Source organism: Acinonyx jubatus, chromosome A1, assembly GCF_027475565.1.
Source record: "Acinonyx jubatus isolate Ajub_Pintada_27869175 chromosome A1, VMU_Ajub_asm_v1.0, whole genome shotgun sequence".
Lineage (NCBI taxonomy): Eukaryota > Metazoa > Chordata > Mammalia > Carnivora > Felidae > Acinonyx > Acinonyx jubatus.
In genome coordinates this window covers 97,591,516-97,618,513 of record NC_069380.1, presented here as the reverse complement: position 1 = coordinate 97,618,513, position 26,998 = coordinate 97,591,516, and the positions used below count along the sequence as shown (strand labels likewise).

The 26,998-nt window shown below is 36.1% G+C and overlaps 1 protein-coding gene across 2 annotated transcripts in view; it reads right to left on the bottom strand.

Annotated features, from left to right (window-relative positions):
* The window catches only part of PRR16 (proline rich 16), a 669,457-nt gene that overhangs the window by 334,492 nt on the left and 307,967 nt on the right, over positions 1 to 26,998 (bottom strand). For both annotated transcript variants that reach the window (XM_053220118.1, XM_053220123.1), the window contains exon 6: positions 6,698 to 6,840. In XM_053220118.1, the coding sequence (XP_053076093.1) occupies positions 6,698 to 6,751 (54 nt within the window). In that variant the 5' untranslated portion in view covers positions 6,752 to 6,840. The remainder of the gene's footprint in view (positions 1 to 6,697; positions 6,841 to 26,998) is intronic.

The following is a 26,998-nucleotide window of genomic DNA, read 5'->3' as shown; positions in this document are numbered from 1 at the left end:
CATCTGTTCTTTTAATGTGGAACATAAATCCCAGTCATCTAAATATACTTCTTGCTTTTTCCAGATAAAATATTTTCTGTACCTAACCATAGTGTAACATTATTGGTGCTATTTTAATTGCCACTTGATATCATCTCAGAAGCAGCTGGCTGTGTTTTGACTGTGATAGAATTGACAGAAGTTGTGTATGTGTATGTGTAATGTAATTTGTAATTCTCTAAAGTTTTGATTTGTGTTTAAAAATAAAAAGCACTGTGTACCTCAACAAATGATAAATCACATGAGGGATTTCAGATTCTAACAATCTGGTACTGACTGGACAAAGAGAAAGTAAATTTAAATTATTCATCAACTGAAAGGTAAACAAAAGGGTAAAACTTTTCCTTTGTTTAGTATATTACAGGCAGTGCTACATGGCCTTTGAAGATTATAATTTGAGATGGTGCCCATCATAACCTACTGTGCCTAGAATGTAAGGAAATATGTATCTTTCATATACACAATGAATATACTGATCTAATAAAGTAACAGCATCTTGGAGGATGAACTCAATTGCTTTATATAACAATCACTTAAAATAACAGGGATTTCAGAGGTGACAGCGCTGAGTAACTCTGATGGAAGTATATTTTGAGGTATTTTTCTCATATAATTTAATGGTGACCTATCTCTCTTGTTCCATTCATCCTGGCTACCAGTGGCCTCAATTAAAAGAAGGCTGTGATTCAGGATAATCTATGACCAGAGAAAAAGCACAGCTAACTTGCCCAAATGAGGATTATAACATTAGGACAAGGTCTTGTCCAAATAAGTTAATGAACTAGGATGTATAGATTTGCAGGGCATATGGTACAGAAATTCTTCCTATTTCTTATCCCATCTTTAACATCAGAGCTAAGTGAACATTAGGAAATTTAAATTCACTGCATTGGGGCGCCTGGGTGGCTCAGTCGGTTGTGTCCGACTTCAGCTCAGGTCACCATCTCGCAGTCCGTGAGTTCGAGCCCCGCGTCGGGCTCTGGGCTGATGGCTCAGAGGCTGGAGCCTGTTTCCGATTCTATGTCTCCCTCTCTCTCTGCCCCTCCCCCGTTCATGCTCTGTCTCTCTCTGTCCCAAAAATAAATAAACGTTAAAAAAAAAATAAATTCACTGCATATCTTATAGTCAACAGAAGACTGCATCAGTGATTATAAAAATAGAGTTAGTATGAATAAAAACTTACCATTAAATGTTTACTATGTACGATGACCTAAGGTAAATTCATTGTCTTTTTTAGAAAAAAAAACAAAACAAAAAACAAAACAAACAAAAAACAAACCAGAATTTATTTTTCATAGCAGGTTGTGGATCACAGCAAAATTGGGCAAAATTTATAGAAATTCCCATACACTCTGGGCCTCACACATGCATAGCCTGCACATTGTCAACATCCTCTGGTTGTACCAAATGCACCAACTGATGAAACTACAATGACACATCACCAGATCGCCCTGGTTTACACAATGGTTCATGTGTGATGTTGTACATTCTGTGCCAGTGGAAAAAATGCATAATGACATGTGTCTACTATGATAGTATCATACAAAGTAGTCCCACTGCTGTGTTCTGCCTGGTCACTCCTCTCTTCCCCACAAACCCTGACAAACCCTGATCTTTTTACTCTCTCCATAGTTTCCTAACTTTTCCATAATGTCATATTGTTGGGATCATACAGTATGTAGCCTTTTTCCAATTGGCTTCTTTAAGTAATATGCACTTAAGTCCTTCCATTTTTTTTACATAACTTGATATTTCACTTCTTTTCAGGGCTGAGTAATATTCTATTGTCTGGAAGCACCACAGTTAAATGATCCATTCATTGACTGAAGGACATTTTCATTGCTTCCAAGTATTGGCAATTATAAATAATGCTGCTACCAACATTCATGAGCAGGTTTTGATGTGGATATGAGTTTTCACTCCTTTGGGTAAATACCAAGGAACATGACTACTAGACCATATGATAAGAGTATTTTGTTTTAAAGAAACCTAAAACACAGCAAAGTGCCTTCCAAAGTGGTGGTACCATTTTGCATTCCCACCAGCAATGAATGAGAGTTCTTGTTATTTCACTTTCTCGTCACCATTTGCTGTTGTGAGTGTTTTGGCTTTTGGCCATTGTGATAGGTATATGGTGGTATCTCAGGGTTTTTAAAATTTCCATTTCCCTGATGACATGTGATGTGGACCATCTTTTTATATGCTTATATGCCATCTGTATATCTTCTCGGATAAGGTGCTTTTTAAGACCTTTGGCGCATTTTTAAATCAGGTTGTAGGTAAGCTCTTTTTTGTATTCCTAGACTTTTAGGTATGAAGACTACCCAAACAAAGTCACTGCTGCATGATTCATTTTCTGTTTTGTGAAAGAGGAGAGGCCATCTATTTTTTTTTCTTAATTTTGAAAAAAAAAAAACTATCTGAAAACATTGCCTAGAAAATCTCTACTTTTTTTTTAATTTTTTTAACATGTATTTATTTTTGAGACAGAGAGAGACAGAGCATGAACTGGGGAGGGTCAGAGAGAGGGAGACACAGAATCTCAAACAGGCTCCAGGCTCTGAGCCGTCAGCACAGAGCCCGATGCGGGGCTCGAACTCACGGACCGCGAGATCATGACCTGAGCCGAAGTCAGCCCCTTAACCGACTGAGCCACCCAGGTGCCCTGAAAATCTCTACCTTTTAAGCACACACTACTCATCACCCTTCAGAGGCTGCTGGGACTAAGACCGTTTGTTCGTCTAAAAATAGGGGCCTACAATATTTCAATTAATGTTTCTCTTCTTCAGTTTTATCAGGAATAAAAAGAGTCCCCATACTGCAATAGGTAGAAAGTAAATCTGAATTTTTCTATAAAGAATATGTAAAAATTATGAAACATTTCATTACACCCATTAAATAAACCAGCAACAAATATTTTGGGGGATAAGAAGGATAATGTTTTGTACCTTATGCTAGAGAAAAACACTGACCGAGTAGAGTATATAGGAAAGTATCAGGTTTTATATTATGGACTTTTTTCCATGGAAAGCCTATTTTTCTGGAAAAAATGTTTTACATGTTAAATAATCATGCTTTTGAAAATATCAATCCTTATACATTTCAGAATACCTAACACAATTATGATACAGGGTATACACCATAAATATTTGTAGTTAACATTGTTTGTCAGGAAAGCATTATTTTCTGTAAGTGATTTTAAATATACTGTTCCACTAAAGGTGATTTTTATTATATTCTTAACCCAAAATTCCAATGGAATGCTAAGCCTAGTAAGCCAGTAGAGAGAATGCATATCATAATTCTACCTTCAGATGTTTCTCTGAGGAAAAGAAACCTTCACTTGTGATCTTCACTTTTCCTGTTCTTATCACTCTAATCATCGATTACATGGAACTTTACTAAATCATTCTAAAATTCTTCACAAATACTCCTTAATTTAGCACAGCCCAGCTCCTGTTCTCAGTACTCCCAGAGCTACCACAGAAGTCTCTACCAGAGACAACGCTCCAGTCTTGCCCACGTTCTTCTTAGCCTTACAGAGAATAGTCTCATCTGACAGAGCTGTACACGTATTTCTCTCTCTAATTCAAAGCCTTGTTTTGCTTAGGCCATCTCTTCCTCACTTGACTGAAACTTCTAAAATATCACATAATATCTTCCCCATTTATTCTTGTAATAAAGAACTGGACTCCATTTTTCTTAATTGATGTATAGTTCACAGAAGATGTTACATTTGTTTCTGGGGCACGGCATAGTGATTGGACAAGTTTATACATTCTGCTATGCTCTCCACAGAGCAACCTACAGATTCAATGCACTGTCTGTCAAAACACCAACAGCATTTTTCACAGAACTAGAACAAATTACACTAAAATTTGCATGAAACCACAATAGACCCCTAAGAATCAAAGCAATCTTGAGAAAGAAGCACAAAGCTAGAGGTGTCACAATTCCAGATTTCAAGATACATTATAAAGCTCTAATAATCAAAACAGTATTGGTACTGGCACAAAAACAGACACACAGATCAATGGAATGGAGAGCCCAGAAATAAAGCCATGCTTATGTAGTTGATTCATCTGGACACCATTTTTTATGACTGACCTGACAGCTTTTAGTTTCCCACCTCTCTTTCCTGCTGCCCCCACACAGGGCAAGCACGAGGAGAGTCCCTGTGTGCCACACATCCTATGAGGTCAGTGGCAAACCCACCTGCAAACACTCCCACCCAGCACATGGGCCCTTCCCCAGACTCATGCCCAAGTCACCACAAGGACCCCATGTACTCTCTCTGCTTTGCTCTTGGTTTCCTCCCTTGCAGAATTTCTACACTTCCCCTTAGGAAGTCCTTCAGTGGTCTACTGCATGAATAATAAGTTTCATTTCATATTCATTGGTAGCTATAAGTTGTTTGGTATCCAATATAAATAATATCCAATTAATATACATTCCAATATTTATATTGGTATCCAATATAAATACCAATATAAATACCAATTTATATTGGTACCCAATATAAATCTTCGGGGGAGTGGGAATTTATAGCAGGAGACACCACCACATAAAATGATTCTTATACATTTATTTATACCAATAAATCTCATCCTTGTCATTAATATTTTTCATTCAAAATGTTGAAAACATTCCTTATTTTCTTTACATCCAATGGAGATATTTATGTAATATATATGCATACAGTATATAATTATATGTGTAAATGTCTCCATCTACACAAATGTTCTCTGTCTTGATGGATGTGAAAACTATTAACAGCATATATGGTCTTCTTTGTTTTTCTGCAATCCGTACATTCACATAGATATTTGAATAAATTCATTTTAGTCTGAAGGTAAATGGATTTAATTAAAATAGAAATAAAGAGTGGGGACACCATTTATTTCTCTGTAGTCTAAAGACTCATATTGTGTTTTCTATTTTACTGTCCAATGCCATATCTTGGTAATACAATATTCATTTTTGTTCAGTTTGCTTTACATCATGTCTTAGTACATATACAGCTTTCAAAGTCTAATCCTTCATTCCAGTTATTTGTTTCAAGTTTCCTTTCCTAACTTTGGTTCCCAAATGTGCTAATCATCTGACAGGCAGAGCTCTGTGTGGATTAGCACCTGATTCTTTAACTTTACAACAAGGTTGTTTAACCTCCCCTCTTTGTACCATGAGTTACTGTGACTTACAAACTACTTCTTGTGAAAAAGTATCCTTTTATTGTTAGACTTTATGTCAGCCACACAGTATTGAAAACATCTGGAACAGAGAAGAAAACACTTGGATTCTTGCCCAAAAATGTCTCCAAGACCAAGCAGCAAGATCACATAGTCAAATGAACAATGCGAAAGAACAAGAGGGAAAGGCAGAAAAGGCTCTTTAAGGAAGTCAGAGTAAAATCAAATATGTGACGAACATATCAATTATTCTGTCTATTTTCATTTAGGAATGACACATTCATTTGTCCTTTGGCAATAGTTTCTCTGGCATTTTTTCACATTTACACAATCCTAACAAGCGTTTTATACAAATGCAACGTCCAACTCAGATGGTGATCAAATGGCTATGGCGGGACTATAAATGCTCCAGAGCCAAAGACAAAAGTTAAAAGTGCTGTTGGTACAGTTGTCTTGCAACTAGGGTTTTTCTTGAATTTGTTTAATACCAATGACACTTTTTTTTGCCTAGTAATTTCCTTTTTATTTACTTTAGTGGAACTGTCTCCAAAATATAGCCGATAACCACATGACTTAACAAGTTATCTCAGAACCTTGAGTGCTATTTTCTGTTGTCAGCACATTTATGATAAATTTGCAAAATGCAAATAAAAGCTGTAGGCAAGTGAAAAAGGATTCTCATCTATAAAAATATACACCTCACCGATTTTACATGTGTTGAAACATTTTACAGCTTCTAAATTAGCTGAAATAAGTAGTCTAACCTTTCAAAGGAAAAAGTTTTGATAATGACTTATTGAATAAACATGCTCATACAGAACACCACAGGTAAACTCTTTAGGAGAGACTAGTGTGTCAGTGAATTTACTAGGCCAAAATGACAATTTTATATAATCATTAATTTTAAGAAAAAGTAGAGAGGAAATGCATAATATATAGTCAAGACTGAGTCTTAAAAATGTTGAAGATGGGGGTGCCTGGGTGGCTCAGTGGGTTGAGCATCTGACTTTTGATTTTAGCTCAGGTCATGAACTCATGGTTTGTGGGTTTGAGCCCCGCATCAGGCTCTGCCCTGACATCATGGAGCCTGCTTGGGATTCTGTCTCCTTCTTTCTGTCCCTCCCCTAATCTCCCTCTATCTCTCTCAAAATAAATTAATAATTTTTTAAATGTTGAAGATGACTTGTGCCCATTAGTGCCTTTCTATCCTACCATGATGGCCTAAGAAAAGAGGGTACTACACTCTGACAGGGTCCTCACTTCTCTGATTCCTTATTCTCTGTGAAGGACCCCCTACACAGGAGACCTAACTGTCATAAGACCCAGTTTCCATCCTTTCCATCCTTCAACGCTCCTCCCTTAAAAACTGTTCTAAACGGAGCCAATCAGAGATATTACCCAAAGAATTTGAAAATTGGCAAAGTAGCAGGAAAACGTCTGTTGGAGTAGAATTACTTTGATAGGCATACCTGAAAAGAAAATCCACGTGTTCTTCTTGTTAGGCTCCTCCCAGATTTCCTCATTCAATCTTTCTGTTGGCCTCATCTCCTCAGTTATTCCTTTGATTCCTATTCTCTACCTCAGCTACTTGTCCAGAGTTGGTTTCTGTGGCCTGTCAATAAAATGGATACTTAAATTATACAGATATTGACACCAGAGAGTGAATTGCAGGCAAAAGATATTCAGGGACATGTGGAATATTTAGAATTGTATGTCATGCCAAGAAATTTTGGAAATGCGTTGAGTCTTTTCCTTATTTTAGGAGGGCAAATAGTTTATGGAATACAGGGTCAAAACTAGTGAAATGGATTATCTCCTGTGATCCATTGACCATAGTCTCACTGAGGTAGAAACGCTGAAGAATTGGACAAATGACACTACAGAAAATTTACAGCAAATATTACAGGTCTAGGGAAACCATTTTTTTTCTGATAGCATTAGATAACATAAAATAAAAGACTCAAAATCAGATTTAAAATTCTGGACTAATGTCATGGAATAAAATTCAAAATTCTGAGGACTGCTAAAAATAGGTCTACTCTATTTAGAAACAGAACTTTACGGTATGACAGTTTCTTTCATTGTGTCCTAGAAGTGCAATGCAAGAAGCCTGAGTAGTGCACGTTTATTGTCTGTCTACTTCATCTAGAAGAAAATATGGCCCAGCCAGTGGCTGACAGTGTAGTCTAAGAATCAGGGTTTCAGTGATAGATGGAGGGGGTTAATGGCAATATTATTGGAGAAAGAGTATGTGCCTCAGCCTATCGAGATAGTTCTTGAATCTTCTCTAGATGCATACTAAAAGAACCCCTCAAGAAAAAAGCCTTAACAAATGAAAGGAGTAAGGTGACACTTTTGTGAATATCAGTTATCCTTCTTTGCCACCCAGACCTCAGCTTGCTCAATGATCTTGAAAAAGCTGCCATAGGATAGGGAAGTAGATTATGCATGGGTACAATGACATAGGCTGCCTTCTACAAGGTCAACTCTACCATCACTAATGATCCCATCATTACTGCTGGAACTCCGTTTGGCAGTTGAAGGTACATGCTTTTAGAAATTCAACTAGCCTTGAGATCCCTTTATAGTAACATGCATCAAGATACGCTGCAAGCCTTGGTGGCAGACAGATTCTATTAGATCCCTTCCACCATGAAGTGAGCAGTAATTTTCTTCTTACTCCAAATAACAATAAGACACTTATTCTGAATTTACTTCTGACAGTATCATCTTTTGTGTACTTACCAAATTCCCTATATACCATGATGATATTCCACACAATATATGGACATGGGCATAAAAATATGCATGGGCAAAAAAATACATTTAATGAGGAAATAAATAAGTTAAGAGGCACATGTGTTTGAAATTCACTGGTATTTTCAAGCATTCGATATTTGGAAGTATTGGAACAGCAAGAAACAAAGTCTCACCAGTGGCTTCACCTAGAAGATGAAAATTTACGAATTTGGGAGCTGTCTTGTAGGATGTTGTATATGTTTTCCACTCTGGGCTGTAGTAAAGTTTTACTTTACAAAGAAGGTATAGTTTTTACCAAGTGTATTGAATATTGTGAATGAGTCACTCAGTCCCCCTTCCAAACCACTTCTCATGTGCAAGATACAGAATAATAAAAATTCCTTTTTGTTCAGATTCCTTTGCAGCTAAGGCTCAGTACGTGATTGCTGATTCATCAATCAGATATACACACATGTGAGACTTCAAGTCAGAATCTGGTTTGGTGAAAATAGGATATATATTACGCTGGTCGAACTGTGGCAGAATCAGAACATTCATGGAAGCACCAGCTTTGCTATGGCTCATCGAAATGAGAGCAGTCTGCCCAGAGCAGAATCAAAAGCATCTCTGGAGAGGCTCATTCCTTAAAAGTCAAACAAGAATTGTTGCTTCCGCCCTTAATATGTACCTTTCTACTGAAAAGAACCAAATTAGATTCCTTGGTTTTCAGCTAAGAAATGAAGAATGCTAATAACTGGAAACTAAAACTATCATTTGACCATGCTGGACCATTAATGTCACGGGAGCAGACAGAAAATAAGGTCACATTGTCCGGATCAATACCTGTGGAAAATCAAAGGAAATAGGTTTGAATGTAAATATTTTAGGATGTCCTAACAACTGTGACCAAGCAGAAGTCTAAATGGCTTATGTACCTCAAGAAGAAAATTGTAAGCCACTCTATTTGACAATGTGTCCAAAAGTGCTGGCTGAAAAGCTAAAGAAAGGGAAATGGACGGTGGTAAGATAAAATGACAAGGACCAGCTGCTGCATTGGTGTACGTGATGGGTCCTGAGGGCTGTATTTTTTCCTCTATTTCCCTCCTTGGTTGTTACTATCATTGTTATAATTTTTATATTTTACACTATTACAGCAATTGGTGTGTTTCAAATTCTGTATGTGTTAAACATGCTAACATGTAGTAAAAATAAAAAATTAACAACATACTACATAGGCTGGTATTGGTAGTATTAAACTTCTGCAGTATTAAACTAGCTCGACAGAAAAGTAGACAAAGATGAGTGATAAATATAGTCATTAGTGATTATTAGTTAATCTATACTTTTCTAATGATGAGAAAATTGGGCTGAAAATAGGGAAGGAAGGTATGAAAGATAGAGGCATTTGATTTTTTAGCTATCCCTTTTTAAAGGTTACCATCAGAGAGGAGAGAGTTTTGATTGCAAGGAAGATTACAGTGGCATCTTCATCATCATTAATAGGTGAATAAACTCTCCTTTAATTTAAAGAGACTATACTACTCCATTCTCCCTACCCAGTAAACTCTCTACAACATTGACAACTTGCCCATGATAGGAATGAGTAAGAACAAGTGACTTCTTCTATGAATACTACACCTGAGGGATCCCTGTCATAGATACTGTTCTTCCATTGTGTCCTGCCAGGTACACTTACCAGAGACAATAAAGTGCTCTGATGGTAGGTTTGTAGAGTGATATTTTTAATCGCTTAGTTCACTTCTCAACTCCTTTTATGAAACACTAACATGAAAATTAGGGGAAAAACTAAAAAATAAAAACTGGAAAAACACTTCTTTGTAAAAATCCCCTTACTATATGGGGTGCCTGGGTGGCTCAGTCAGTTGAGCACGTGACTTCTGCTCGGGTCATGATATCGCGGTTTGTAAATTGGAGCCCTGTGTCAGACTCCGAGCTGACAGCTCAGAGCCTGTAGCCTGCTTCAGATTCTGTGTCTCCCTCTCTCTGCCCCTCCCCTGCTCACACTCTGTCTCTCAAAAATAAATAAACATTGAAAAAGCAAATTCCCCCACTATCCTCCTCTGTCCTTTAAAATATACCATTTATTTTTCATGACTCGGTGGTTTCAATGATGAATTACATTAAGTTTTAAGGAAAAAGTATCAATAATAATATCAATATTATGCAAAATTTTATGCAAAGATATTTTAAGAAAGAAAACCACAGACCTAAAACTATCATAAACAATGATGCAAAAAATCCTTAACAAAATATTAGTGAATTGAACCCAGTAATATATAAAAAGTATAATAGATCACAACCAAATGTTACTCCAGGAATGAAAGATAGGTTTAATACTAGAAAATTAATTATTTATTCACCACATTAACAGAATAATGTAGAAAAATATCTGTATAATCAACTCCCTTTTATAATAAATAAAAGAGACTCTCAACATATTAGCAATACGGAGAACATCCTCAACCTGATAACATACATCTATGAAAAATTTGTAGTTATGAACATAGTTACTAGCCAGTATAATGAAGCAAGAAAAAGAAATAAAAGAAATAATGATTTAAAGGAAAAAATTGCCTTTGTTCACAATCCATGATTACTTATAGTGAAAACGCCAAGAAATCATCAAAATCTACTAGAACTAACATGTTGCTGAATACAGGGTCAAAAGTCCAAAATTAACTGTATTTCCATAGATAAGCAAGAAACAATCAAAGTAAAATATAGAACACATTGATAATAGCATCAAAAATAAAATGCTTATGTAGTAATTTAACAAAAGATATGCAAGATCCACTTATTGAAATATGTAAAACATTGCTAAGTGAATTAAATAAAACCTAAAATGTAGAAAGATATATCATCATGGGTTGGAAGACAACAAACATGATAAGACCTACATTCTTCTAAAAATAATTTATAGATTTAATGTAATCATAATAAAAATTCCAGGGGAGCCTGGGTGACTTTGGCTCAGGTCATGATCTCACACTTGATAAGTTTGAGCCCTGTGTCAGGCTCTGTGCTGATAGCTTCGAGCCTGGAGCCTGCTCCAGATTCTATGCCTCCCTCTCTCTCTGTCCCTCCCCACTCACACGCTGTCTCTCTGTCTCTTTCTCAAAAATAAATAAGCATTAATTTTTTTTAATTCCAACAGTTCTCTTTTTTAGAAATTTAAAAATTGGTTCTAAAATTTGAATGAAAATAACAAAGGATCTTGAATAATTAAAAAAACATTCTTGAAATATAAGAATGAGCTTGCAAGAGTTATACAACTGTATTTTAAAAATTATGAAAAAGCCACAGTAATCAAGAGCATGTGGTAGCAGTATAGAGACAGAGCAAAGGATCATGGAACAGAAGAGAAAGTCCACAAATAGCCCTACACATGTGTACAAAGGCAATTCAGTAGAGAAAGGAAACCTCTTCAACAAATGGTGCTGAAATGACAGATAAAAATAAGTCACTTATTTATAAGAGCTATTACTTAACATTAGACCCTAATTCAGTATTGGTAATACCACTTTAAATTAAGACAAGGGTTAGCAAAACCTCAGAGAAAACATCTACTGGTCTACTTCTACTTGAAATACAATGGCCAAAATATTATCCCAACCTTTGCCATGTGCTTTCTGTCAATGAATGAATTGTATGATATCTGTCTTCAATTTTTTTGTTTATTATACCAATTATTTATCATAAACAATTATACACTTATTATAAAAAATCTATCAGGCCTTGAGCAAGAGTATACAGTGATAAACACAACAAAATAGTCTTTATCTTCAAGGACTTTCAGTATATAATGTTTAAAGGTAGAACACTCACATTAGTTAAACAAAAACACAAATATATAATGACTTATTTTCCTAACATAATACAGTTTGTATGATTTTTTTAAATGCTTATTTATTTTGAGAGAGAGAGAGAGAGCATGGAAGTAGTTGAGGGACAGACAGACATGGAGAGAAAGAATTCCAAGCAGGCTTCACACTGTCAGCACAAAGACTTGAAAGACTCGATCCCCTGAACCATGAGATCACAACCTGAGCTGAAATCAAGTAGTATGCTTAAGTGACTGAGCCACCCAGGCATATGATTTTTAATATACCCATTTTGGAATGGATCTCATCTCAGTATGCCAGTAGAACTCCTTCCCATCAGATATGAAAAAAACCATAATGTACTTGGAAAATATAACAGTTCCCAGATACACTGGGGCTGATTAACTTTTTCAAGGAGGTCAGGAAGTCAAGGTTGAGCTGAGATCTGAAGGTTGGTAGGAATTAGTTAAGTACAGAGTATAGGGCAGAGGTTCTGGTTTTGGGAACAAGTGGAAATGTCCTGAAGTGGATGAGAATTTTGTGTGTTTGAGAAACTGTAAGACCGGTTTGTATGTGTCTGTGTTTGAGAACTAGCCAGTTGGTCTGGTGAAGAACACGGAGAAAAGGCACTGCCTAGATCACACAGAGCCCTGGAGCTGTGTTACAGATTTTGGAGCTTATCCCAAGGGCACAAGAGTGGGCTTCTAAAAGGTTTTAACCAAGACTGGTGCTACTTGATATACTCTAGATTTTTCTTTTAAAATTTTTTAAATGTTTTATTTATTTTTGAGAGAGCACAAGCAGGGGAGAGGCAGAGAGAGGGAGACAGCAGATCCAGAGTGGGCTCTGAAGAGACCAGTGAGACAGATGTGGGGCTTGAAGTCACAAACTGCAAGATCATGACCTGAGCAGAAGTTGAATACTTAACAGACTAAGCCACCCAGGTGGCCCTGATATACTCTAGATTTTTAAAAAGCTACTGTCTCCTCTAAGTAGGAGACTGAGCAAAGAATAATCCACAGATTTTAGGTACCTAAGGAAACACAATTGTCACATGAAGTGGCATTCTGGCCCGAGAAGACCATCCCACTTCTCGGAGAGCACATAGGACACAGAATATCTGCACACTAATCTAGTTGCTGATATTTTAAAGTTCCTTTGAAACTTTCTTAAACATGTAGATCATTGATTCATCATGGCTCTTGGTTCTTATAACTTATAATAGGGAAAAACTTACTCTGACTTGAAACATTCGAACTGAAATGCAAATCACCTCCAGCAAAGGATAACTTCAGAATAATTCCTACTGAGCATATGACTTACAACCATGTTGCACCCGCGGGGGCCCATCAAGGCATGGCTTGTTGCAAATATACACTTTAAAGTGGCTGAAATCAAGTATTAGAAGGGGCTATACAAAACTGTCTATTTCCACCTTGAAGGTTGTCTTCTAAGACAACAATGCTAGTATTTATAGAACTAATAGCTAGTTACTGTTTCTGAGAGTAATTAGAAGGTGGGCTAGGAAGGAAGCCTCTTTAACACCTTTTAAGGACTGGAATTTAATCTACCCTATTCCCATTCTTAGTCATTTGAGTTATAAGTATTTCATGATGTAGACTCTGAAGAAGCATTAAAAGCCTGAAATTGTAAGCTAAAGCAGTTTAGTTGTAGAAATAAGCTTTCGATGGGCGAAAAGCTCATATAAACACTGAAAACGAAGCAGGCATTATTTGCTGATTTCATTCTTTAATGATATAAAAGTGTATGACAGTAACACTTCATTGCATAGTTTTCTCCAAAACTACATTCCCATTCATCCACACCTTAGATTGCAGGACTCAATCATGCAATTTGAGAAGATATTAAAGAACTTTAGGAAGGTAGCTAACAGACAAGATTTACCTCAGGGATTCTAATTCAAATGCTGTTCAAAATCCCACCTCTGATTTCATCTATAATTTTTAAATTTTTTTTTATGTTTTATTTAGATGTTTGAGAAAGAGACAGAATATGAGTGGGGGAGGGGCAGAGAGAGAGGGAGACACAGAATCCGAAGCAGGCTCCTGGCTGTCAGCTCTCTGAGCAGGCTCCTGGCTGTCTGAGCTGTCAGCACTGAGCCCGATGTAGGGCTGGAACTCACGAACTGTGAATCATGACCTGAGGTGAGGTCGGCCACTTAACCGACTGAGCCACCCAGGCGCCCCTCATCTATAGTTCTTGAGTGTGTAATTTAACTTCTTCAGGCTTCGACTCTGCTTTGGTGATCAAAGTAATATTTTACAGGTGTAAAACATGTTCTCACTTCCTCGGTTAAGTTACAAGGAAGTTGGTATCCAACACCTTCCGGATAGGATATAAATTCTCTAATGTGGTAACAACAACACCAACAAACCTTCTGGTTCCTGCCTCACGTTTCTTTTCTTTTCTTTCTTTTGTTTTGTTTTGTTTTGTTTCGTTTCTTGCCACGTAGACTGAGTTCCGGATTTCAAACTACTGGACGGAATGTACTGTGATATAACAGAGCTGTGACAAATGCCAATGCTGGGACCTGAGAAAGATTTTATTTTGTTCTCCTGACTTCCTTCCCACTCAATCTGACTTAGAATGTATCATGCTGTACTTTAACTGATTCATCGTAAGTCTTTCCTATTAGACTGTGAGCCACATAAACCCATGCATCTAACAGAATTCTTAAGACATACCACTCAATTCCTATTTGTTGAATGGATACATTAAAGGCTGAATGAAACACAGGTTCATTCAGTTATAGAGTTTGGGAGTAGATAGTGTAGCTAAATCAAAATAGAGTATGAATTAGTAGTGATGTGGCTCTCTAAACAGTCCCTAATATTCAAGATTAAGATTCTCTTAGGGCGCCTGGGTGGGTAGGTCAGTTAAGCGTCCGACTTCGCCTCAGGTCTGACAGTTGTGAGTTCGAGCCCCACATTGGGCTCTGTGCTGACAGCTCAGAGCCTGGAACCTGCTTCAGATTCTGTGTCCCCCTCTCTCTCTGCCCCTCCCCCACTCATACTCTGTCTCTCTCTCTCTCAAAAATAAATAAACATTAAAAAAATTAAAAAAAACTAAGGTTGTGTTGATAGAAGAAATTTACAGCATCTACATTTCAGGAAATAATCAATAGATATTCTAATCTGTGGAGTCATATAAAAACTTGTATTTATTATTTTGTTTTAATATATAATATTTATTTATTTTTAAGAGAGAGAGAAGGAGAGGGGCAGAGAGAGGGAGTCACTGTATCTGAAGCAAGCTCCAGGCTCTGAGCTGTCAACACAGAGCCCAACACAGGGCTCGAACTCAGGAACCACGAGGTCATGACCTGAGCCTAAGTCAGATGCTTAACCGACTGAGCCACCCAGGTGCCCCAAAACTTGTATTTATTGACTCCAGATTTGGATAGCACTACTAACAAAGGGTGTGAAGAAAGTGATAGTGTAATACTAAATTATATACAACATATAACAAGAGACTGTAGATGTAAAATAAAACAAAAAAAAATTTTAAAGATTTTTGTGATTAAAAAACATGTTCTCTCATAGTACACAGGTAAGGACATCCATAAGGATTGGATAATACTATACCTCAATGTACATACCACTTAGCCTTAGAAACAGTATACAAGCGATACTAATAAAGTCCTTAGTAAATCCCTTTCTACAAATATGTAAAAAAAAAAAAACCTATTATATGTAAATTGAATAGTTAACTTTTTGTTTCTTTTTCTCCTTTTCTTATACCATTTATTTTTTCTTATTATATTCCTAAATTCGTTAGAACTAATAGAATATCTTTTGAGGAGATGATGGTGAGTATCCTTGTCTTATTTCTGATGTCAAAGGAAATTATTCTAGCATTTCACCAGTAAGATTATTTCCTGAAGTTTTTCAGAATATTTTTAAGATTTCCTTCTATTTCTGGTTTGACTATTATAGAATATGTGGTGAATTTTTATTAGAAAGATTTTTAATCTTTTGTGCAGATCATATGGAGTTTCCTCCTTTAATCTATTAATGTTAAAACACCTGTGCAGATCATATGGCATTTCCTCCTTTATTAATGTTAAAACATCCTTGCATCCCTTATTAAACCATACTAGTGTAAAATGTATTCTTTTTGACACATTGGTCAATTCAGTTTGCTGGTATTTTTGTTTTGTTGCAAAAATAAGATTGCCATGAAGTTTCCCTTCTTCTTTCTTTCTGAATTTATGTGGGATTTGTATCAAGAATATATTAGCTTTGGATTACCTAGGTGGCTCAGTCGTTTGAGCATCTGACTCTTGGTTTTGGCTCGGATCAAGCCCTGCATCCAGCTCTGCACTGAGTGTGAAACCTGCTTATGATTCTCTCTCTTCCTCTACCTCTCTATGCCCCTCTCCTGTGCTCATGCTCTCTCTCTAAAAAACAAACAAAAGCAAAACAAAAAAAAAACAGAAACAGAATATATTAGCTTCATAAATTCACTGAGGATTGTATTGGGTTTCTATTATGGCTGTAACAAATTATCACAATGTAATGGTTTAAGACCATACGAATTTATTATGTTACAGTTCTACAGGTTAGAAGTCGGACATGGGTCTCACTGAGCTACTAGAAAGATGTCAGCAGGATTGCATGGTTTTCAGGCCCTTTAGAGACAATTCATTTCCTTGCATTTTTGAGCTGCTAGAGGTCACCTTCCTAGGGCTCAGAGATCCTTTTTCCATCTTCAAAGCAGCTTTTGGAACTTGCTTCCACTGCTGTATCTCTTTGACACGCCTCCTCTGCCCATCTATCTCATGTTTAAGGACCCTTGGGATTTCACTGGGTCTCCCTGGATAAGGCAGAGTATTTATACTTATATCTTAATACATCTGCAAATTCCCTTTTGCTGTGTGTGGTAACATATTCACCAGTTCTGGGGTTAGGATGCAAATACCTCTGGAGGATGATTATTCTCCTTTTCACGGGTATTCGTGCTTTTGCTTTGTGTGGAGGAATCTGTAGAGGATTGAAATAATAATTCCTTGTATGTTTGACAAAATTTTATGTGTAACATCAATTGGATTTGGGGGTAGGTTTCTGTGTACGAAAATATTTTAAGATAATGAGTTAATTTCTTCAATGATAACATGAACATTCATATTTCTTGAGTAGGTTTCAACAAATTCCAGGATATATACAGTTAATTTACATTACAAAGAGGGGATTATTACCATAATGTTTCCAAAGTGTTCTTTTACCACCTTTTAAAATGTGTACTTTTTCTGAGTTAAAGTTCTTTTTTTTAAGTTTATTTATTTATTTGAGAGAGAAAGAGAGAGAGAGAGATAGAGACAGAGAGAGAGAGAGAGAAGGTGGGGGAGGGGCAGGGAGAGAAAAAGAGGATTCCAAGCCACCTCTGGGCTGAGGACAGAGAGCCCCTTGAGTGGCTCTAACTGGTGAACCACAAGATCATGACCTGAACTGAAGTCGGACACTTAACCAACTGAGCCACCAGGTGCCCCTGAAGTTTCTTGTTTTTGTTTTTTTTTTAATATGAGTTTTGATCACACTAAAAATTTCTCTATTTTACTAGTCTTTTCTTTGAAAAGATCCTAGAGCTGTTGAAGGTATGGTTGTTTTAATCTCATTGATTTCCAAACGTGCTGTAATTATTTTCTTCTCTTTTCATTGGAGTTATTTTATTGTTTTGTTTTCATTTTGAATCTCTTAAATTAGATGTTTAGTCCTTTTACTTATATACAGTAAACCCATTCAAGGTAACAGAATTCCCTCTAAGTACTATTTTCGCCGTATCCTACAAGTGTGACATGGGGAATTTTTTTTAACATTCAATTAAAAGTAGTTTTATTATTACATTGTTTCTTCTTTAAATGATTAGGTATTTCAAGTGTGCTTTTAAAATTGTAAGTGTTTGACGTTTTAATCAATGTTTTTGTTATTGAGTTCCAATATAATTATAATGTGCTCAAACGTGGACTATGATACTGAATTTTAAAAACTGGTTGCAGTCTTAAGGCGAGAACATAGGCAACTAAGTAAAATGTAACGTGTAAGTTTGAAAAGAAAGTGTAATAACTAGTTGTTAGATGAAGTCACAGGCACACACATCAAATTTATGAATATAAATGGCTGGTTCTCCAAGGTTTAGGCAGTAAAAAAAATCTTCAGAGCCACGAGTGGAGGTCTGTTGGAGTAGTTGCTCTGACATCCTGCAGATGTAAACTAGGGCAACCTGAACGTACTCAGTCATCCAAAAACAGTTGTATGATGAACAGTGCTAGAAGTTGGGCATACAACAGTCAAGAGGACAAGCAAGTTTCATTCCGTCTTGGAAGTCAAAAAAGTCAGAAGTGATAAAGGCTACAAAGGAAATGATGTCACCATGCAAGTTTGACATTATTTGTATTTATGTTATGTGTATAAAAATACACACACACTTGTACTGTTCATAACTACTTTTTTACATAATTTAAAACCTGCTTGATAGTTCCCCTTTGATGGTGGATTTGCTAATTGCTACTGGTAGCTGTGTGTGTGTGTGTGTGTGTGTGTGTTACCAGATAAATCAAGTCTACTGAAAAAATTTACTATTAATTTTTTTGCCTAAATTTTATTTTGTCTGGTTCTAGAATAGCTATTCCAGCTTTCTTATTTTTTTTCAAGTTTATTTTTTATTTTTTGAGGTGGGGGGAGAGAGAGGGAGAGAGAGGAAGGGCCAGAGAGGGAGAGAGAGAGAGAATCCCATGAGGGGCAGAGAGAGAGGGAAAAAGAGAGAATCTCACACAGTCTCTGCACTGACAGTGCGGAGCCTGAAGCAGGGTTGGAGCTCCAGAAATGGGGTCAAATTCACTCAAAGCAGGGCTCAAACTCACGACCCATGAGATCATGACCAGAGCAGACGTTGGATGCTTAACTGACTGAGCCCCCCAAGCACTCCCTAGCATTCTTTTAGTCAGTATTTACCTAGTGTATTCTTTTCTATTCTTTATTTTTATTCTTTATGTATGCTTTTTTCCCCGACTTTATTCAGATATAAGTGACATAAAACATTTGTAAGTTTTAGGTGTAGGACATATTGATATGATACACCCATATATGGCAAAATGATTACTACCATGACATTAACTCCTCCATCAAATCACAGAATTACTATTGTGTGTGTGTGTGTGTGTGTGTGTGTGTGTGTGTGGTGAGAACATTTAAGTTACTCTCTTAGCAACTTTCCAGTATATAATACAGCATAATTAACCATAATCACCCTCATACACATTAGATCCCTACAATTTTTTGTCTTAATAACTCAAAGTCTGTGCCCTCTGGCCAACATTTTCCGATTTCCCTCACCCTTCAACATCATTCTACTCTACATCTATGAATTCAGCTTTCTTAGATTCCATATATAAATGACATGCAGTATTTGTCTTTTACTGTCTGACGTATTTCACTTAGCATAACGCTCTCAAGGTCCACCTATGGAGGTGCAAATGGAAACATTTCCTTCCTTCTCATGGCTGAATAATATTCCATTGTATACACACACACACACACACACACACACACGCCCACACCCCTTCTTTATCCATTCATCTGTTGACAGACTTTCAGGTTGTTTGCATATCTTAGGTATTATGAATAAAGCTTCAATGAACACCAGAGTGCAGATATATCAAGATACTGTTTTCATTTCTTTTGCATATATGCCCAGGAGTAGGATTGCTGGATCATAATGCAGTTTATTTGCCATTTTTTTTTTTTTTAGCAAATTCCATGCTGTTTCCCATAGTGGCTGTACCCAATTTACATTTCCATCAACAAGGTACCTACAATAGGGCATTCCCTTTTGTCCATATCCTCACCAGCACTTTGTCTTTTTAATAATAACCATTCTAACAGGTGTGAGGTGAACTCTCATTGTGGTTTTGACTTGCAATTGCCTGGTAATTAATGATGCCGAACACCTTTTTGTTTACCTGTTGGCCATTTAAACATCTTCTTTGGAAAAATATCTATTCACTTCCTCTGCCCATTTTTTAATTGAACTGTTTGGGGTTTTTTTGTTTTTGTTTTTGTGGTTTTTTTTTTGTTTGTTTGTTTTTTGCTATTGAGTTGCAGAAGTTCTTTATATATTTTAGATAATAACACCTTATCAGATATGTGGTTTGCAAATATCTTTTCCTGTACCATAGGCTTCTTTTCAATTTTATGGTTTCCTTGCTGTTCAGTAGCCTTTTAGTTTGACAGAATCGAATTATTTATTTTTGAAATTAGGAAGCATGATACTCCTAGCTTCATTCTTCTTCCTCAGCTTTGCTTTGGTTAGTCTGGTTCTTGTGTGGTTTTATACAAATTTTAAAATTGATTTTTCACTTTTTTTAGAAAGTACCATTGAAATTTTGTTAGAGATGGCACTGAATTTATACCTGAATTGGGTAGAATGGAAATTTTTGCAATATTAATGCAATGTATTAATACAATATTAATTCTTGCATTCCATGAACACAGAATATCTTTCTTTTTTTTTTTTGAGTCTACTTAAATTTCTTCCATCATGGTCTTGTAGTTTTTAATGTATAAATCTTTCAATTGTTTGGTTAAATTTAATTATAAATATTTTATTGTTTTTGATGCAATTGTAAGTGGAATGATTTCCTCTATTTCTGTTTTAGACATTCTTATTAGTGTTTAGACACAAATGATTTCTGTATGTTACTTTTATATCTTGAACATCACTGAATTTGTTCATTGGTTCTGAGTTTTTTGGTAGACTCTTTAGACTTTTCTATACATAATATCATGTCATCTGCAAATAGACTTTTACTCTTTTATTTCAAATTTGGATGACTTTTATTTCCTTTTCTTAATTTTTTAATGTTTATTTATTTTTGAGAGAGAGAGAGCACAAGTGGGAGAGGGGTAGAGTGAGAAGGAGACACAGAATCCAAAGCAGGCTCCAGGCTCTGAGCTATCAACACAGAGCCCAATGCAGGGCTCGAACCCATGAACTGTGAGATCATGACCTAAGCTAAAGCAGGATGCTTCACTGACTGAGCCACTGAGGCGCCCCTCACCTTTATTTCTTTTTCTTGCCTGATTGTTCTGGTTAGTACTGCAGTACTATGTTGAATAGCGGTGATAGTTGGCACTTTTGTCTTATTTCTGATCTTAGAGAAAAAGCGTTCAATCTTTCATGGCTGGGCATAATGTTAGCTGTGGGTTTGTTGTATGTGACCTTTATCATATTGAGTTATATTCCTTCTATAACCAATTTGATGATGCTTTATCATGAAAGTATGTTGTATTTTAGCAAATACTTTTGCTACATTTATTGAGTAATTGTATGATTTTTGCCTGTCATTCTATTGATGTGGCATATCACATTTATTGGTTTGTGTATGTTTGAACCATCCTCGTATCCCAAGGACAAATCCCAGTTGATTATGGTATATGACTCTATTATTATTATTTTTATTTATTATTTATTTATTATTTATTTTATTTAAAATCAAGTTAGTTAATATGTAGTGTAATAATGGTTTCAGGAGTAGAATTTAGTGATTATAGTATATGTCTCTTTTAATGACTTGCTAAGTTTGGTTCACTAACCATTTGTTGAGAACATTTCCATGTATATTTATCAGAGTTTTGGTCTGCAGTTTTCTTATCTTGTAATGTCCTTATTTGGTTTTGGCATCAGGGTAACACTGGCCTTATAAAATGAGTTCAGATATGTTCCCCCTTATTCAATTTTTTGAAGAGCTTGAGAAGGACTAGCATCACTTTTCTTTAAATATTCATTATTGTTCAGTAGTGAAACCATCTGGCCCTAAGCTTTTCTGTTACAATCTCCTTCCTCATTATTGGTCTGTTCAGATTTTTAATTTTTCCTGATTCAGTCTTGGTAAATTGTGTGTTCCTAAGAATTTCTTCATTTTTCTAGATTATCCAATTTTTTGACAAATAATTGCCCATAGTAGTCTTTTATGACACTATGTATTTCTGTGGTCAGTTGAATATCTCCTCTTTTATTTTAGATTTTATTTCTTTGGGTTTTCTTTTTGTCTTGGTCTAGTTAAAAGTTTGCCAATTTCATCTTTTTGAAACATAAGCTCTTAGTTTCACTGATATTTTCTATTATTTTTCTGGCATCTATTTCATTTATTTCTGCTCTGATCTTTGTAATACCTTTTTTTTTTTCCTGTGAAGTTTGGCCTCAGTTTGTTTTTCTAGTTCTTTGAGGTGTACAGTTATGTTGTTTAAATACCTTTTTTGTTTCTTGATGTATGCATTTATCACTGTAAACTTTGTTCTAAGAACTGCTTTGACAGTTTTTTGTATGCTGTGTTTCCACTTCTGTTTGTTTCAATTTTTGTTTGTTGGTTTGTTTCTTCTTTCGCCTATTGGTTATTCAGGAGTGTGCTGCATAATTTCCACATATTTGTGAGTCATCCAGCTTTTTCTCTTATTATTGATTTCTAGATTCATACTATTATTATCAGAAAATATTTGGTTTAGGGGCACCTGGGTGGCTCAGTTGGTTAAGGGTCTGACTTCAGCTCAGGTCATGATCTCACAGCTCATGAGTTTGAGCCCAGCATTGGGTTCTGTGCTGACAGCTCAGGGCCTAGAGCCTGCTTTGGATTCTGTGTCTCCCTCTCTCTCTGCCCCTTCCCCACTCATACTTTGACTCTCTTGCTCTCTCGAAAATAAATCAACATTTAAAAAAAGATTTAAAAAAAGATTTGGTATGATTTTAATCTTCCTAAATTTGCTATGACTTGGCTTCTGACCTAACATATGATCTGTCCTTGAGAATGTTCTGTGTGTTCTTTAGAAGAATATGTATCCTGCTGCTGTTGGATGGAATGTTCTGTTTAGGTATGTTGAGTCCATTTGGTCTAAAGTATGCTTCTAGTCCTATGTTTCCTTGTTGATTTTCTGTCTGGTTGATCTATCCATTGTTAAAAGTGGGATATGAAGACCTCTACTATTATTGTTTTTCTACCTTCAGATCCGTTACTATTTGCTTAATACATTTAGGTGCTTCAGTGTTGGGTGCACATATATTTGTGATTGTTATGTCTTCTTGATGAATTGATCATTTTATCATTATATAGTGACCTTCTTTGTCTCTGGTTGCTGTATTTGGCTGAGAGTCTATTTTGTCTAATATAATTATAGGTACACCTGATCACTTTTGGTTTCCACTTACATGGAATATCTTTCCATCCCTTCACTGGGATTTACCCTTGGGATATGAGGATGGTTCAAACACACACAAACCAATAAATGTGATATGCCACATCAATAGAATGACAGGCAAAAACCATACAATTACTCAATAAATATAGCAAAAGTATTTGCTAAAATACAACATACTTTCATGATAAAGCATCATCAGATGGGTTATAGAAGGAATATAACTCAATATGATAAAGGTCACATACAACAAACCCACAGCTAACATTATGCCCAGCCATGAAAGATTGAACGCTTTTCCTCTAAGATCAGAAATAAGACAAAAGTGCCAAATATCATACCTATTCAACATAGTACTGCAGTACTGACCAGAACAATCAGGCAAGAAAAAGAAATAAAGGTGAGGGGAGCCTCGGCGGCTCAGTCAGTGAAGCATATGTTATACACATAACATAAACACAAAATATGTCTTTAAAGCTGAAGTGAATCTTATTGGCAACATATAGCTGGGTCTTATTTTTTTTAATCCATTTTGCTATTCTTTCTTTTATTGGAGAATTCAATCCACTTACATTTAGAGTAATTCTTGATAAGTAAAGACTTATTAATATCTCATTTATTGTTTTCTAGCTGTTCGTTCTTGCTGCCTTTGTGAATTGATGATTTTGTGTGTGGTATTCTTTGATTCCCTTCTCTTATCTTTCAAGCATCTACTGTAAGTTTTGCTTTATGGTTGCCAAGAGGCTTACATAAAACTTCTTACAGATATAACCGTCTATTTTACACTGATGATAACTTAATTGTGACAGTATGGAAAAACTATATGCTTCCATTCCCCTGTTTATGTTAGTACCACAATTTACCTCTTTTTATACTATGTATTCATTAATAAATTATAGTACTTTTAATTATTTTTAGTACACTTATACTTTAATTTATACTGTAGCTTAGTGGCTAAACACATCACCATATTACAGCATTAGAATATTCTGAATTTGATGATATATTTACCTTTACTATTGTGTGTTAAAGTCTTACATATCTACATTTTGTTAATAAGCATCCTTTCATTTCAGCTTGAAGAACTCGTTTCAGTGTTTTTGTTAACGCACATCTAATAGTGTTGAACTCCCTCAGCTTTTGTTTATCTGAAAAAGTCTTATTTCTCTCTCTTTTTTAAGTTTTTATTTATTTATTTTGAGAGAGAGAGCACCCAAGTTGGGGAGAGGCAGAGAGAGAAAGAGAGAGAGAGAAAGAGAGAGAGAGAGAGAGAGAGAGAGAGAGAATTCCAAGCAGGCTCCACACTGTGAGTGCAGATCCCCATGTGGGTCTCAATTCCAAGAGCTGTGAGATCAAGACCTGAGCTGAAACGAAGAGTCAGAATCTTAACCAACTAAGCCACCCAAGTGCCCCAGAAAAAAATCTTATTTCTCTTTAAGTTCTGAAGGATAAGTTTTCCAGATGGAATGTTTTTGGTTGACATATTTTTTTTTCTTTCAGCACTTTGAATGCATCATTCCTCTTTCTCTGGCCTGTGAGGTTCCTGCTGAAAAATCTACCAACAACCGTATGCAGGTTCCACTGTAATTGACAAGTTTTTTTTAACTTCTTTTTCTTTTAAGATCCTTTGTCTTTAATTGTTGATGGGCTTATGAGAATATGTCTTGAAAAAATATTTCTTTGACTTTATTTTGTTTGGTGACCTATGGGGTTCATGAACTTGGAAAATTACATCTCTTTCCAGATTTGGCAACTTCCCAGCCATTATTTCCTTAAATAAGCTTTCTGCCCCCTTCTCCCTATCTTCTCCATCTGGATCGTCAGTAATTCATAAATTGACCTTTTGAGGGTATCCAATTGATCATATAGGCTTTCTTCATTCTTTTTCATCTTTTTCTCCTTGTTATCATCTGATGAAATTATGTCCAAATTCTTGTCTCTATGTCACATATTTGAACTTTTCATTTCATTAATTGTATTTTTCAGCTCCAGAATTCCTATTGGTTCTTTTCTGTATTTATCTTTTTTTTAAACTTTTCATTTCGTTCACATATTCTTCTCAAATTCACTGAATTATCTTTGTGTGTTTTCTTATAGACCACTAAGTTTCTTTAAAATTGCTATTTTGATTTCTTATCTGGTAAATCACAGCTCTTCATGTCTTGGGTCTCAATTACCAGAAGATTGTTGAAATTCTTGGTGGTGTCATAGTACCTTGAATTTCAATGTTCTTTGAAGTAGCAGTAACCTCCTCCAGTTCTTTACTGCTTTCCAGAGAGAAAAACCTTCCAACAGCATTGATACTCTGAGGCTCTCTCAGATCTTCTGTAGGTACACCTGCCTCATACTTCTTGCTCCCTGTTATGGCAGAAATCTTAGCCTTGTAGGCCTACTTTGGACACTGCAGTGCACCAGGCCAAGTGCTGACAGCCTCTTTTTTTTTTTTCAAATGTGGTACCAAGGCTGAAATTTGTGGTCTCTTTCTGGTCTGAAGATTTGGCCAAATTTCTGTGTATACTCACTAGCTATCTGCTGAAGCCAACTTTTGCCACTGTGGGGATTGCACATGGAGAGGTGGCCATAGGGTGAAGTGTAGATGTGGGTGAGGCATTCAGAGCACTGGGTGTGCCCATAGGCCAGTTGAAGGGATCATGGGTGAGGCATTTCCTGGAGTGTGTGGGTGGGCTTCTTGATGGAATCTACACTACAGTTAGAAATCACATCTCTTTAATGTTCTTCAGGAGTTCTATCTACCATTTTCCCTGCCTTCTCCTGTCCCTCAGTCATGCAGCTTATGGCTCAGTACTCTGGATGGTGTCAAAGGGAAATCAGCCATTCTGGCAGCATCCCACATGGTTCAGAAAGCTCGACACTTACTCGCACACTCTCCCTTTGCCCCATGGGATAAATCACGAGCCAAGGAAGGTCTTTCTTGGCCCTAAGCTGTGCTGCCTTGCAGGCAGAGTGAGTTGGGTAACATAAAGCCATTCCTCTTACTCATTCCAAAGGATCCACATAATACATGCTAGAACTTCTCTGGAAACCCAGACTCCTACAAAGGTTCTCTTGTCCATGAATGACCATCTAAGTTAATGTTCACCAGGGCCTCCTGAATCATGGCTGAGAGGGTCTGGAGCTGGTTTCACAAAACCACTGCAGGGTTCACAGCTGGGATCAAGGTCTATTTGCAGGTTACTGATGCACAGATGAGCAAGACTCCTCTTATGCCCCTTTGTATATGATGCTGGACCCCACACTTCCCTCAAAGACATGTTTATCCATGGATGCTGAATTTTTGTTGTTGAGGAATAGAACAAAACCAAGAGACATTTTATGCCACCATGATGGTAACTTCATTCCTTCTGTGCCTATTTTTAATTATATTTCCTACATATAGCATAATCTGATTTTATCAATTTTATCAAACACTGTGCTAATTTTAACCTATGAATTTGTCATATGCATTACAATTACAGATCTGCATAATTCATTTCTCTCTTTTGTTTTGAGCTTTCTTTGTCCTATTTTGCCTCTATCATTTTTTTCCCTTATTTTACTTTTTCAAGACTGATTTTTTTAAATTACCTTTCTCCCCTGTATCTTTTGGAAGTTGCATACATTTCAATTATTTTAGTGGTTGCCATTCTACTTTTACCACACCTATATAATTCAAAGATTAATCAGAATTTTTTTTTTTCTATTCTACATTAGTACCAGTTGAGGTCACTTCATCTCTCAACAACCCTCTCTTTTGGGCTAATATATTATTGCCCACAATGTTACTATTGGTATTTTTAACTTCCCAAATTAGATAATAATATTGATAACACACGTTCCCAGACACGTACCAATTTCTTTGTTCATTAGTGTTCTTTCTCCTTTGCTATTTTTCTCATTTGCTAAATACATCTTCACTACTTTCTTTAATACAGTCTGTTGTTGACAAGCTATCTCAATTTCTATGTGTCTGAAAATCATAAACAGC